Genomic DNA, 15,991 nt, shown 5'->3' with positions numbered 1-15,991 from the left:
GCTTGAGCAAGCTTGCTGCAGCGTGAGTGTTGACTGCTGATTGAGGTTGACGGATACAATTCCGAGGTAGAAATTCTATCTTCATAGTAAGTTTCTCTTCATGGGATTATATTCAGTGGAATTAAAGAAAAAGGTTATCTTCTTGAAACAAGGGTCTTGACAGGATTATTGCTGAGATGATGTTTACTCTTGTGGCTTTCCAGCAGCATTGCTACCAACTGCACATAATAAGTTACTGGTACAATATTCAATGATTCAAGCTACGTATATTATCGAAGTATGTATACAGAATCCAGTTCTGAGGTTTGTCCTCCTACAGGCAGCCACGGAACAAAGAAACATGTTCAAGAAAACTTCAAACACCCATTGCGTGAGAAAAAGCAAAATGTGCAAACAGCTAAAGTGAACAACATATAGAATATCAACCATCAAGCCAGCAATGTTCAGTTCATTTCAAAGTTCAAAGTACAATTTATTATCAGAGTACGTATGTCACCACATACACCCCGATACTCTTTTTCTTGCAGGCACACTCAGCAAATCTATGGAAAAGTAACTGTAGACAGGATCAATGAAAGAGCAAAGAGCATAGAAGACAACAAATGGGGCAAATGCAAATATAAATAAATAGCAGTAAATAATGAGAGCATGAAATAACAAGATGAAGGATTTAAAGTGAGATAATTGGTTATGGGAACATCTCAACAGCTGAGTGTAGTTATCCTCTTTTGTTCAAGAGCCTGATGGTTGAGGGGTAGTAACTGCTCATGTAGCTGGTGTTGCGAGTCCTAAGGCACTGGTACCTGATGGCAGCAGCGAGAAAAGAGCATGGCCTATGTGCTGGGGGTCTTCGATGATGGATGCTGCCTTTCAGTTTAGCGCTGCACCGCTAGCCAATGCAGACTGCAGGGCCATTGTTCGCCAAAGCGTCCCAGTCTGCTTACACAATACTGCTCCAATTAACCCACATGAACTTACGCTGTCAGAAAGGATTCCTTTTATTGCATCCATCTTGTTCCCCATTTCTCTGCTATTGCAAGCAAACCTGTTTTTCCCTTTCCCAGTTCTGAGGGAGAGTCGGAGATATAAAGCAACAGTTTTTTTCACAGATGCTGCCTGACTTGCTGAGTGTTTCCAGCATTTCCTGTTTTCAGTCTGGAAGGTCTAGGATTTAAAGGACTTAAACTTTCTGAATGAGGGAAATGAAGAAGAATTTATTCTGCAGCTCAGGAATCTTTACCCCAGACTGCCTCCTGTGATTATATTTGGTTTCATTAGTGTTCTGGGTGGCTCAATTGAATACCCTGAAGGCTGATAGATTCTTGGCTTCTACAGGGGCTGCGTTGTGAGTAACAGGCAGGAAGATGGAACTTGCAGAGCCCAGCCAGTTCAGATTGGCAACAACATCTCCTCCGCAATCCTCATCAGCACAGGAGCACCGCAGGTTGTGTGCTTAGCTCCTGCCGTACTTCCTTTACACTTGTGACTGTAAGACTAAGTACAGTTCAAATGCCATATTTAAGTTTGCTGACAACACCAATTTTGTGGGCCGAATGAAACATGGTGAAGAATCAACGTGTAGGAGGGAGATTAAAAATCTGGCTGAATGGTGCCATAACAGCAACCTGTTACTCAATGTCAGGAAACTGAAGAGCTGATTATTGACTACAGGAGGAGGAACTCGTTAGTCCATAAGCCAGTCCTCATCAGGGCATCAGAGGTGGAGTGGGTCAACAACTTTAAATTCCTCGGTGGATCTGTCCTGGGTCCAGCAGCTAAACGCTATTTTAGGAAGGCATAGCCTCACCTCTGCTCTCTTAGAAGTTTGCGCAGCATTGGTGTGTCATCTTAAACTTTCTGTAGATGTGTGGTGGAGAGTATACTGACTGGTTGCATCTTGGCCTGGCATGGGAACACCGATGCTCTTGAATGGAAAAGCCTACAAAGTGTGGTGGATACAGCCCAGTCCATTATAGGTAAAGCCCTGAGTACATTTCCAAGGAGCATGGTCGCAGGAAAGCGTCCTCCATCCAGGCCACACTCTTTCCTCGCTGCTGCCATTAGGAAGGAGGTGCAGGACCCTCAAATCCTATACCACTAGGTTCAGGAACAGTTGTTACCCCTCACCCATCAGGCTCTTTAACCAGAGGGGATAACTTCGCTCACGTCAACTGTTCTCACAACATATGGACTTGCTTTTCAGCACTCTTCCCCTCATGTTCTTGATAATCTGTCTTATCTTCACTTTTTTACCACTCTTTTTATTTGTATTTGCTCAGTTTATTGTCGTTTACACATTTTATTTGTCCGTTCTTTTGCTTGCGGTCTTTCATTGATTCTTTGTATTTACTGTGATTGCCTGCAATAAAATGCCTCTCGGTAGAATATTGTGGCATACATGTACTTTGATAATAAGTTTACTTTGAACATTTTAATTGGTGACTGTACTTGTGTCAAAATTAAGACACAATAAATGCGGAGCCTGAATGGTAAACCTTGAAACTGATCATATATGTTTGATCCATCATTGAATATATTTATGATGCTGCCTCAAATACGCTGTTTTGATCTGTTCCTTTTCCTATTTGTACCACCTGTTTATACATATGAAAACACTGCATGACATGTCTGCTGCAGGTTTCTTCATGTCCCTAATAATGCTGCCATTCGCACATTCTGCATGTGTTGTGTCAATGCACTGGTGGTTACTTAGGTCATGGGATAATGTCTCGTGTGAGTTTAGAGGTTGTGTCACCATTGGCTCTAAATAAATAAGCTCAGCCAACAATTCAGCTGGAGCTTGAGCCAGATATGGTCAAGTTCAAGTGTGTGCTTGTTTACTATTTCTCCGTACCTTTTAACCCCAAGTCTGGCAAAAGATCGGGATCATGTTTATTGTCACTGACGTCAGTGGCAGCAGTAAAGTGCAGATATAACAAATTTCTGTAAGTTACAAGGAATTTAAAAATAAAGTCGTGCAGAAGGGGAATAGTGAGTGTTCATAATTTCATAAACCATTCAGAAAACTGGTGGCGCAAGGGAAGAAACTGTTCCTAAAATGATGAATGTGTGTCTTCAGGCTCCTGTGCCACCTCTGATGGTGGTAATGAGAAAAGGGCATGTTCCATAGGGTGAGGATCCTTAATAACAGAAGCCGCCTTCATGAGGCACTGCCTGTTGAAGATGCCTTCAACAGTGGGGAGACTAGTGCCTGTGATGGAGCCGGTTGAATTTACAACCCTTTCAAGCCTCTTGCAATGCTATGCATTGGAGCTTCCATACCAGATGATGCAACCGGTCAGAAAGCTGTCCACAGTTGCTATTTTATACATAATGGTTGGTGATGAAGGAGAAGCGGCTTCTTCACATTTTGTCATCCATGGTCAGCATTGCTTGTTGTTGTGTTAATCCAACTTGGGTCATAGTATCTTTGGTGAGGCCATTCTTCATTTTGATGCACTTCCCAACCAGGACTGTGGCAGTGCATTTCACATGTCTAAAATGTTTTTAATCTTTGGGGTATCTTGCATAGTCGCAGCACAGTACGTTACAGATTCAATACAGTGGATAAATTGCTTGTTTAAAACATGTCACTGTTGGAAGCAAGGCGGTCAACTTGTTCAGGCAAATAGCAATCTTAAATAAAAACAGAAAACGCTGGAAATGCTCAGCATGTCGGGTGGCATCTGTAGGAAGAGAAACGGAGCTGACATTTCAATTTGAAAATCCTTTGTTAGTTAGAAAAAAAGCTCCAGGGAGGGTGGACATTCTGACCCTGGGGATAAGCCATAAACAAGGCTGTCTGCTTAATGAGTGAATGGGAGCAGTTCTAGAGTCAGAAGCTAGACAAAGGATCGTAGGAATTACAAAACGCAGAGCAGAGTGACATTTGCAGCCGGCCAGGCTGGCTACACCCTTCAGATGTGGCCCAGTACACACTGTATATATCGACCTGCTGCATAAAAGTCCCACCAATGGGGACAAATTTCAAGACTTGTGTTTAATGGAGCCTCTGACAGTGGTGCAAAGTTTTGTCCTAGATTTTGTGCTCAAGTGTCAGTAGTGGACTGTGATTGGAGGTGGAAAGAGTCGGTGCATTTAAATTCCTTGGCGTTGTCTGTGGATTTATCCTGGGACCAATATATCAGTGCCATCACAAAGAATGCACAGCAGCGCCTCTGCTTAGAGATTTGTGTAGATTTAGCATATTGGAAACATAGAAAACATACAGCCCAATACAGGCCCTCTGTCCCACAAAGCTGTGCCGAACATGTCGCTACCTTAGAACTTCCTAGGCTTTACCCATAGCCCTCTATTTTACTAAGCTCCATATAGCCATCCAAAAGTCTCTAAAAAGACCCTATAGTCTCCGCCTCCACCGCCGGCAGCCCATTCCACGCACTCATCACTGTCTGCATTAAAAAAAACTTAACCCCTGACATCTCCTCTGTACCTATTTCCAAAGACCTCTCGTGCCAGCCATTTCAGCCCTGGGGAAAAGCCTCTGACTCTCCACACGATCAATGCCGCTCATTAACTTGTACACCTCTATCAGGTCACCTCTCATCCTCTGTCGCTCCAAGGAGAAAAGGCTAAGTTCACTCAGCCTATTCTCGTAAGGCATGCTCCCCAATCCAGGCAATCCTTGTAAATCTCCTCTGCACCCTTTCAATGGTTCCACGTCCTTCCTGTAGCAAGGCGACCAGAATTGAGCACAGTACTCCAAGTGGGGTCTGACCAGGGTCCTATATAGCTGCAAAGTTACCTCTCGGCTCTTAAACTCAATCCCACGATTGATAAAGGCCAATGCACCGTATGCCTTCTTGACCACAGAGTCAGTCCGTGTAGCAGCTTTGAGTGTCCTATGGAATCAGATCCCTCTGTTCCTCCATACTGCTAAGAGTCTTACCATTACTGCTATATACTGCCATCATATTTGACCTTTCAGAATGAACCACCTCATACTTATCTGGTTTGAACTCCATCTGCCACTTCTCAGCACAGTTTTGCATCCTATCAATGTCCCATTGTAACTTCTGACAGCCCTTCACGCTATCCACAACACCCCCAACTTTTGTGTTATCAGCAAATTTGCTACCCCATCCTTTCACTTCCTCATCCAGATCATTTATAAAAATCCGAAAGAGTAGGGGTCCTAGAACAGATCCCTGAGGCACACCACTGTTCACTGGCCTCCAGGCAGAATATGACCCATCTACAACCACTCTTTGCCTTCTGTGGGCAAGCAGGTTCTGGATCCACAAAGCAATGTCCCCTTGGATCCCATGCCTCCTTACTTTCTCAATAAGCCTTGCAAGGGGTACCTTATCAAATGCCTTGCTAAAATCCATATACACTACATCTACTGCTCTACCTTCATCAATGTGTTTAGTCACATCCTCAAAAAATTCTGTCAGGCCTCCCTTGACAAAGCCATGCTGACTATTCCTAATCATATTATGCCTCTCTGAATGTTCATAAATCCTGCCTCTCAGGATCTTCTCCATCAACTTACCAAGCACTGAAGTAAGACTCACTGGTCTATAATTTCCTGGGCTATCCCCACTCCCTTTCTTGAATAATGGAACAACACCCGCAACCTCCGATCCTCCGGAGCCTCTCCCCTCCTCATTGATGATGCAAAGATCATTGCCAGAGGCTCAGCAATCTCCTCCCTCACTTCCCACAGTAGCCTGGGGTACATCTCATCCGGTCCCTGTGACTTAGCCAACTTGATGCTTTCCAAATGGTCCAGCACATCCTCTTCCTTAATATCTACATGCTCAAGCTTTTCAGTCCACTGCAAGTCATCCCTACAATCACCAAGATTCTTTTCCGTAGTGAATACTGAAGCAAAGTATTTATTAAGTACCTCCGCTATTTCCTCTGGTTCCATACACACTATTCCACTGTCACACTTGATTGGTGCTATTCTCTCACGTCTTATCCTCGTGCTCTTCACATACTTGTAGAATGCCTTGGGGTTTTCCTTAATCCTGTGTGCCAATGCCATTTCATGGCCCCTCCTGGCTCTCCTAATTTCATTCTTAAACTCTTTCCTGCTAGCCTTATAATCTTCTAGATTCCTAGCACTACCTAGTTTTTTGAACCTCTTGTAAGCTCTTCTTTTCTTGACTAGATTTACAACAGCCCTTGTACACCATGGATCTTGTACCCTACCATCCTTTCCATGTCTCATTGGAATGTACCTACTCAGAACCCCACACAAATATCCTCTGAACATTTGCCATATTTCTTCCATACGTTTCCCTGAGGACATCTGTTTCCAATTTATGCTTCCAAGTTCTTGCCTGATAGGCTGTTAATTTCCCCTTACTTCGATTGAAGATTTCCCTAACTTGTCCTTTCCTATCCCTCTCCAATGCTATGGTAAAGGAGATGGAATTGTGATCACTATCTCCAAAATGCTCTCCCACTGAGAGACCTGACACCTGACCAGGTTCTTTTCCCTATACCAGACCAAGTACAGCCTCTCATCTTGTAGACTTATCTGCATATTGTGTCAAGAAGTCTTCCTGAACACACCTAACAAACTCTACCCCATCTAAATCCCTCACTCTAGGGAGATGCCAATCAATATTTGGGAAATTAAAATCTCCCACCACAACAACCCTGTTATTAGTCATAGTCATACTATATTGATCCCGAGGGAAATTGGTTTTCGTTACAGTTGCACCATAAATAATTAAATAGTAATAAAACCATAAATAATTAAATAGTAATATGTAATTATGCCAGGAAATAAGTCCAAGACCAGCCTATTGGCTCAGGGTGTCTGACCCTCCAAGGGAGGAGTTGTAAAGTTTGATGGCCACAGGCAGGAATGACTTCCTATGATGCTCTGTGTTGCATCTCGGTGGAATGAGTCTCTGGCTGAATGTACTCCTGTGCCCAACCAGTACATTATGTAGTGGATGGGAGACATTGTCCAAGATGGCATGCAAATTGGACAGCATCCTCTTTTCAGACACCACCGTGAGAGAGTCTAGTTCCATCCCCACAACATCACTGGCCTTACGCATGAGTTTGTTGATTCTTTTGGTGTCTGCTGCCCCAGCCCACAACAGCAAACATGAAAGCACTGGCCACCACAGACTTGTAGAACATCCTCAGCATCGTCTGACAGATGTTAAAGGACCTCAGTCTCCTCAGGAAATAGAGACGGCTCTGACCCTTCTTGTAGACAGCCTCAGTGTTCTTTGACCAGTCTAGCTTATTGTCAATTCGTATCCCCAGGTATTTGTAATCCTCCACCATGTCCACACTGACCCCCTGGATGGAAACAGGGTTCATCGGTGCCTTAGCCCTCCTCAGGTCTACCACCAGCTCCTTAATCTTTTTCACATTAAACTGCAGATAATTCTGCTCATACCATGTGACGAAGTTTCCTACTGTAGCCCTGTACTCAGCCTCATCTCCCTTGCTGATGCATCCAACTACGACAGAGTCATCAGAAACCTTCTGAAGATGACAAGACTCTGTGCAGTAGTTGAAGTCCGAGGTGTAAATGGTGAAGGGAAAGGGAGACAAGATTATTATTCCTTTCCAGAATCTGTCTCCCTTTCTGCTCCTCATTGTCCCTGTTACTATTGGGTGGTCTATAAAAAAAAACCCAGAATCATTGACTCCTTCCTATTCCTAACTTCCACCCACAGAGACTTCGTAGACAACCCCTCCATGACTTCCTCCTTTTCTGCAGCCATGACACTATCTCTGATCAACAGTGCCACGCCCCCACCTCTTTTGCCTCCCCCCCTGTCCTTTCTGAGACATCTAAAGCCTGGCACTTGAAGTAGCCATTTCTGCCTTTGCACCATCCAAGGCTCTGCAATGGCCACAACATCATAGCTGCAAGTGCTGCTATTATTCATTGATACTCCTCGCATCAAACCATTGGACTGAGCGCGTCCCTTGTTTATCACCTGTCTATCCACCCTTTTGGCAAAACTTTGACGAACTTCTATTGATACACAGTGGAGAGTATCCTAACTGGTTGCATCATGGTCAGGCCCAGAAACAGAAATGTTTACAGAAAGTTGTCAATGCAGTACAGGCCATCACAGACTAAGCCTACCTCCCAGTTGAGCATATTAGCATGGATCTCTATCACAAGAGAGCATCATCCATCATCAAAGACACCCACCATCAAGGCCATGTTGTCTTATTGCTACTACCATCAGGCAGGAGATACAGGACATGAGAAAATTTGCATATGCTCGAAATCCAAAGCAACACACACAACGCTGGAGGAACTCAGTAGGTCAGGCAACGTGTATGGTAAAGAGTAAACAGTCGACATGTCGGACCAAGACTCCTCTTTAGCACTAAGAAGGAAGGGAGGAAGATGTCGGAATAGAAAGGTTGGGGTGGGGGAGGGAGGAAGGAGAAAGAGGCTAGCTGGAAGGTTTTAGGTGAAGCCAGGTGAATGGGAAAGGTCAAAGGCTGGAGAAGAAAGAATCTGATAGGTGAGGAGAGTGAACCATAAGAGAAAAGGAAGGAGGAGGGAACCCAGGGCGAAGGAATAGGCAGGTGAGAGGAAGTGAAAGGTCAGAGTTGGGGAGGTACTGGAGCCTGGTCCCTCACCACCAAGTTCAGGAGCAGTTATTACCCTACAACCATCAGGCTCCTTGAACCAGTCTGGATAACTTCACTCACCGCAACTCTGAAGTGATTCTACAGACTCACTTTCGAGGACTGAAACTTATGATCCATTATTATATTTTACATTTGTGCACTTGTCTTTTGCACATTAGTTGTTCATCAGTTTTAGCTTGTGTGTAGTTTTTCATAAATTCTGTTGTATCTCTTTATATTTCTGTAAATGCCTTCAAGAAAATTACTCTCATGGTAACATATATATACTTCGATAAATTTTACTTTGACTTTGAAAATGTTGGACGAACTCAGCAAGTCAAACTGCATCTGCAGAATGATAAACCAATCAATGTCTTTGGTCGGGGCACTTCCTCAGAACTGGGTTAAGCACGGGGAAGTTCTAGTTTTCAAAGTGGCTGAGAAAGAAATAAAATGTAAGGCAAAAGATTGCTGGATGGTGATGATTATTGGTGGTAAGAAGCAGGTGTACTGACTGGGAGTTATTTTAAAGAAAGCAGGTAAGAAAGCAGCAGGCATTTATTTATTTCCATGTTCTTACACTGTCTACAAAAAAACAGCTAATCTTAATGGCTCTAGGCAGCCCACAGCTGCTTGTCCCTTTAGACACTGAATCACAAATTCTTTACATGTAAGATTTTACCTAGAAGCCGATTTAGATTCTGAATCTTCTGTTCTTTTGCAGAGGAGAAGTAAAAGCTGTGGATAGCCATGATAGAGGTTACAGTGAAGACTCTGGACTCTCAGAGCAGAACCTATGAAGTTGAAGAAGAGGTGAGTGTCCTCTTTTGACCTAGCTATCGGTAGCAGTCACAGAGAGCTGACTAATATTTATCCATTTTCCCCCTTTGGTGGGATTGGGTGGTATTGGGTGAATATGAAAGGTTTAGAGAGATGTGGGCAAATGAGAATTTTGGTTGTCATGGACCAGTTGTGCCAAAGGGCCTGTATCTGAGTTGTAAGAATAATTCTTAATGTCCGGCATGCACAGGACTTGGGTGGTGCTTGACTAGCAGACTGTTGGATGTTGTTTAATAATGCTCATCATACTTTTAGTTTATTTGGATGTTAACAAAACATTATACACGCTATAAATTCCTTAGTGAATTCAGTGAACTAAATGGAGCAAGCGGACTGGGGCCCCAGCGAGTGGGAACACAGGAATTGAGACCCCAGTTGGGAGGGTAGATCAGAATCTGGGGTCCTGGCAAGTGGAGAGGAATGTAGTAAACATCACCTAGTGAGGCAGATATTGAACTATGGGGATTTTCCTATAAATTGATACTGCATTTTCGAGCTTTATTGAAGATAGCTTGGGTTTGAATGGGACGAATGGTTTCCTATGTTGTACCATTCCTTGAGTTCTAGGAATCTTCTCTTCTTAAGCCTATTGAGGCATAGGCAGGTTGTCGGTCTTCTGTTCTGGCCCTGTCCTTCAAACTCCCCAGGTGTAGCCCATCTTTGAAATTCTTCCTCTCCCAGGGGCAAGGCCACTCGAATATCTATTGGCATTACTGCAGCACTGGGGTTTTTATGAGATGGCTCCATGCCCAACTCTCCTCCTTTCACATCCAGGCTTGGGACTGCCCTTGGTGGAATTGAATTCTTGGAATGCTGTCCACTTATTTTTTATTCCTTGTGGGAAGCCACCTGGTTTTTGTTTAGAAAATTCATGTCAGCTCGGTGTGTGGAGCAGAACATGTAGCCTGTTATTCATTGCACTTATCTTTGTTTTTGTTTTGCTGGGCTTGTGAGGGTGGTCTGCTTAGTCATTGTGCCCTATTTTTGTTTCGGTGGGCTTGTTCGGGTCGTATGCTTCCAACACTGTGCCCTGTTTTGGCTATGCTGATATTTGTTCCCTTTCAGTTTACAGTCAAAGAATTCAAAGACCACATCTCCAGCTCGGTGAACATCCCAGCTGACAAACAGAGGCTCATTTACCAGGGCCGTGTCTTGCAAGATGACAAGAAGTTGAAAGATTATGGCAAGTGTTAACCAAAACATTCTTATTTCATCTTGCTAGCAGACTTGTTTTCCACGCTCTTTTTCTTGGTCTCCAGCCCATCTCCTGAAACCTGAGCTGTCATGGAATAGGCATATTAGATTAGATTAGATTATGAGGACACTCAGTCCTTTTTTATTGTCATTTAGAAATGCATGCATTAAGAAATGATACAATGTTCCTCCAGAGTGATATCACAAAAAAACAGGACAAACCAAAGACTAACACTGACAAGACTGCATAATTATAACATATAGTTACAGCAGTGCAAAGCAATACCATAATTTGATAAAGAGCAGACCATGGGCTCGGTGAAAAAAAAGTCTCAAAGTTCCGATAGACTTCCGATAGTCCCTGATAGCAGGCTGCAGAAGGGAGAAACTCTCCCTGCCGTAAACCTCTATGCGCCGACAACTGCTGATGAGTTGGAAGCACCCGACCACAGCTGACTCTGAGTCCGTCCAAAAACTTCGAGCCTCTGACACTGAGCACTATCGATGCCGAACGCTTCAACCCTGCCCCGGCTGCCGAGCAACAAGCAAAGATGAGGACTCAGGGCCCTCTCCTCTGGGGATTCTGGATCACACAGTAGCAGCGGCAGCAAAAAAGGCATTTCAGAAGTTTCTCCAGATGTTCCTCCGTTCTCTCAACGTCTGTCTCCATCAAATCAGGATTGTGCACGGCACCCTACTTAACAGATTACAGATATCAATCACTGGAGTGGTTGCTGCGCACTGCGTCGCGCCACCATCTTCTCCTCCTCTCCTTTAAATGCTTTAAATACAATATTATCAGAATCTTTATTGACCATACGTCAGCCACTAGCTTCAACTAGTCAAATGGATAACTGACAAGAACATGAGGAAATGTCCCGGTATAGATTGATAACGAAATAACTCCATTGTTCCAATATATTTGGGTTGATTGTGGAAAAGGACGTATGACTAGGCTCACAGCAGGCAGTAGATTATATAGCTAGCAAATCTGATTAGTCTGCTAGCAAAATCTGCTTCAAGAGAAGACACAGTTTCTGTGAATAAAGGTGAGCAACAAAAGTGCAGCGAGTCAATGGTGATTGCATTAAAATTAGGAGCAAACAAAAAATATCCCTGTTACTTAGAGCAGTGTGGTCAACAGGTTTGTCTGTCAGGTCACAAGAAATTCAGCTGATGCTGGAAATCCAAAGCAACACATGCAAAATGTCAGAGGAACTGAAGAAGGGTCTCAGCTCAAACTGTCGTCTGTTTATTCATTTCCAGAGATGCTGCCTGATCTGCTGTGTTCCCCTAGCATTTTGTGTTGATTGTCAGGGCTTTACTCAAGTTATTTCCACAATGTCTGAGAATCGTTTTGTCCCCTTAATTCACTACAGAATATGCTAAGTAACTATGCTTCTGGGTTCAACTAGTCACATGAATAATGGACAAGAACGTGAATAAATTTCTTGGTAGGGTTTGATAATCAAACAAATAGCTCTGAAATTCTGTTACATTTGGATTAATTGCTGAGCTGTCCATTCCTCCATCAACGCCTCGAGAGTTTCCTCCTTGTTTGTCAAGGCCAATGTTTGCTGATGTCCTGTATTGATTGTGGGACAGAGTTTTATCTTTCCTTCTAGAAACAAAGAAATTAATGATCACATTAGGCCATTTATGCCCATTTTAGCTAGGGAAAGATCTATCAAGATTAACTTTCTGTTTCTTGGCTGAATTCTTTATTGACCACAGCACATGTGAAACCTTTGAAATGTCACCATCACGCGTTCCAGCAGCAGGCTCCAGTCTCATGACCCTTGTAATTAATGTTTTGGTTTGGTTTATTATTGTCATGTGTTGAAAAATGTAAAGCTTGTCTCACATATTGTTCATACAGATCAGACCGTTACATAGTGTATTGAGCTAGAATAAGGTAAAGCAATAACAATGCAGAATAATGTGTAAAACCTATTGCAGCACAGCAGTGCAGGCAAACGATAGAGTGAGGTATACTGAGGCCAAGAGTCCATCTCATCATACAAAAGATCCATTCAAGATCTGATAGCAGTGGGATAGAAGCTGTCCTTCAGTCTGGTGGTACATGCGGTCAGGCCTTTGTCTCTTCTGCCTGATGGGAGAGGGGAGGAAAGAGAATATCTGGTGTGTGTGGGATCTTTGATTATGCTGGCTGCTTTACTGAGGCAGTGAGAAATGTAGAGAGAAAGTCCAAGGAGGGGAAGCTGATTACTGTGTGATGTGGTTTAGAAACATAGAAAACCTACAACACAATACAGGCTCTTCTGCCTACAAAGCTGTGCCGAACATGTCCTTACCTTAGAACTACCTAGGCTTACCCATAGCCCTCTATTTTTCCAAGCTCCATGTATCCATCGAGGAGTCTCTTAAAAGACCCTATCGTTTCTGCCTCCACCACCATCGTCGGCAGCCCATTCCACGCACTCACTACTCTCTGCGTTTAAAAAAAAACTTAGCCCTGACATCTCCTCTGTACCTGCTTCCAAGCACCTTAAAACTATACCTTCTCGTGCTAGCCATTTCAGCCCTGGGGGAAAAAGCCTCTGACTATCTACACAATCATACACCTCTATCAGGTCACCTCTCATCCTCCGTCGCTCCAAGGAGAAAAGGCCGAGTTCAGTCAACCTATTCTCATAAGGCATGCTCCCCAATCCAGGCAACATCCTTGTAAATCTTCTCTGCACCCTTTCTATGGTTTCCACGTCCTTCCTGTAGTGAGGCGACCACTATGTGCAGAGCATTTGCTATACCAAGTAGTTTCTTTCCCCTTCTCACTTCTACACCACCTCTATTGAATGTAGAAATAATGATTGGATAATGATAAACATTGGATCCTTTCCAGTTCACTTATCATAATGCAGTAGCCTCTTCCCTCCACTCTGTCCTGTCCTACCTGGAAAATGGAGTCTCATTTGCCAGATTGCTGTTTATAGGCTTCAGTTTGGCGTTCAACACCATTGTACCTCAGAAACCAGTAGGGAAACTGCCTTTGCTGGGTCTCAACACATCCCTCTGCAAATGGATACTGCATTTCTTAGCAGTAAGGCCACAGTCAGTCCGTGTGGGCAGCAATGTCTCTGGTCTCATTACGCTGAGCACTGGCACTCTCCGAGGCTGTGTGCTCAGTCTGCTGCTGTTTACACTGCTGACTGCGTCACAAGATGCAGCTCAAACCGTGTCATCAAGGTTGTGGATGACAACAGGGGTTGCTCTTATCAAGAAGATGACGAAGTGGAGTGCAGCGAGGAAGTGGTGAGGCTGGGGGATTGGTGTGAGAAGAACAACCTGAGCCTGAATGTGGAGAAGACAAAGGAAATCATTGTGGACTTCAGGAAGGTGCAGTTGAACCACCCCCCTTTGTGAGTACATGGCTCATCCATAGACAGAGTTAAGAACAACAAGTTCCTGGGAGTTCACATCTCAGGTGACCTCACCTGGTCCCTTAGTATCACCTCCCTGAACAAGAAGGCACAGCAGCACCTCCACTTAACAGGGTTGAAGCAAGCAAGGCTCCCCGCTCCCATCTTAACTATGTTTTACAGGAGCACCATCGAGAGCGTCCTGACAAGTTGCATCTCTATCTGGTATGGGAGCAGTTAAGCATTGAACCAGAAGTCCTGCAAAGGACTGTAAGAACAGCTGAGTGGATCATAGGAGTCTCCTACCATCCATCGGGGATACTTATCAGGATTGCTACGTATGCGGGGCCCTTAGTATTATTAGGGATCCCACTCATCCATCCAGTATCTTCTTTGACTTTCTACCATCAGGTAGCAGACTATGATGCGTAAAAACAAGACTTATCAGGATGAGAAACGGTTTCTTCCCTCAGGCTATTAGGCTTCTGAATTCCCTGCTGCATCGTATTCAAAGTGTCACTGATTAATCTGTTTCGTACCTTACAATATTTAATATTAATGCATTTTAGTTTGTTATTTATGTGTGATTCATCTGTAGACTTTATCCTTTCATAAGTTATTGTGTGTTATGTGTACAACTGTGCGTTACACCTTGGTTTGGAGAAAGCATCCTGTTTCTATATACATTATATAATTATATACATGAATGTAGTTAAATGGCAATAAACTTCACTTGACACTTGCAATGGGAGCCTGGTTATCCAGCATTATTAATCGTCAGAATAAAAGCTCAGCTGCTGCAGTGGTGGCATTGAGGGAGCGCTCCGAATCTGAGTTTGCATCCATCACTAATTTCTGGTTGTTCCTCCTTCTACAGATGTGCACCACAAAGTTATCCATTTGGTGGAGCGTGCTCCGCCACAGGCACAGTCAGCAACAGGAGGGACCTCGGCAGCAGGCACTTCCATGCCACACCCTGGTGGCACGCGAGGGATGCCAGCCGGACCCCATGACCGGAATGCCAACAGCTATGTCATGGTGGGCACCTTCAATTTGCCAGTCAACCTTCTAGACCCTCAGCAGATACAGGTCAGTGGTGGAGAACCAGAGGGCTGGGGGGCAGCGAGTGGAGCCATGTGCTTGAAAAGCGGTGAACAGCAGCTCCTTACCCCGCCTAGTTGCTGCCTCCACTCCTTTCCCCATCCCATCCAAAGTGTAACTGTGTTTTAACCTCAGGTGGCATGTCAGACTTTCTGCTTCAGATCTATTGCAAGCTCTCTGCTTGCATTCCTAAGCACTAAAACTTACCACCATGGAATTGGATTGGAATCCATGAGTATTTGAGGTCCATCTTCACCTGTAACCCTCGGTAGCAACAGCTGTTAATGTGGCATTTTGATCAATGGTCCAAATGCCTCCTGTCAGGAAGAGGGTAATCAACATAGACATTTAGTACGGAAGTTGTGATGTTACGTTGCAGTTGTACAAGGTGCTGGTAAGACTGCATGTCAAGTATTGTGTTCAGATTTGCTGTAGGAAAGATGCAGTTAAGCTGGAAAAAGTATTGAGATTTAGGAGGATGTTGTTGGGACTAGAGGAATGGAGAAAGGTTGAACAAGTTGGGACATTATTCATTGGGGTGTAGAAAAATAGGGGGTGATCACAGAGGTGTATAAGATCATACAAGGCATAGATAGAGTATGCACAATCTTTTTTTTGCAAGGTTGAGGAATCTAGAACTAAACTACATAGGTTTAAGGTGTTGGGGGGGGGAACAATACAGGAATCCAAGAGGTAATTTTTATTTCATATAGGGTGTTTTCAGTATATGGAATAAACTGTTGGAGGAAGTGGTTGACAGATATTAACAATATTAAGAAGGTACTTGGACAGGAAAGGTTGAAAGGAATATGGGCCAAATGTAAGCAAATGTGACTAGCTTAGGTGGGCATCTTGGTTGCCGTGGACCAGTTGGGGCAAAG

At 43.9% G+C, this 15,991-nt stretch overlaps 1 protein-coding gene across 7 annotated transcripts in view; it reads left to right on the top strand.

Moving 5' to 3' along the window:
* Window positions 1–15,991, top strand: part of LOC140198194 (large proline-rich protein BAG6-like) — a 136,610-nt gene that overhangs the window by 12,451 nt on the left and 108,168 nt on the right. For all 7 annotated transcript variants that reach the window (XM_072259220.1, XM_072259219.1, XM_072259218.1 and 4 more), the window contains exons 2-4: window positions 9,320–9,408; window positions 10,501–10,618; window positions 14,887–15,098. In XM_072259220.1, the coding sequence (XP_072115321.1) occupies window positions 9,346–9,408; window positions 10,501–10,618; window positions 14,887–15,098 (393 nt within the window). In that variant the 5' untranslated portion in view covers window positions 9,320–9,345. The remainder of the gene's footprint in view (window positions 1–9,319; window positions 9,409–10,500; window positions 10,619–14,886; window positions 15,099–15,991) is intronic.

Source organism: Mobula birostris, chromosome 5, assembly GCF_030028105.1.
Source record: "Mobula birostris isolate sMobBir1 chromosome 5, sMobBir1.hap1, whole genome shotgun sequence".
NCBI lineage: Eukaryota > Metazoa > Chordata > Chondrichthyes > Myliobatiformes > Myliobatidae > Mobula > Mobula birostris.
This window is presented reverse-complemented; position numbering and strand designations above follow the sequence as displayed.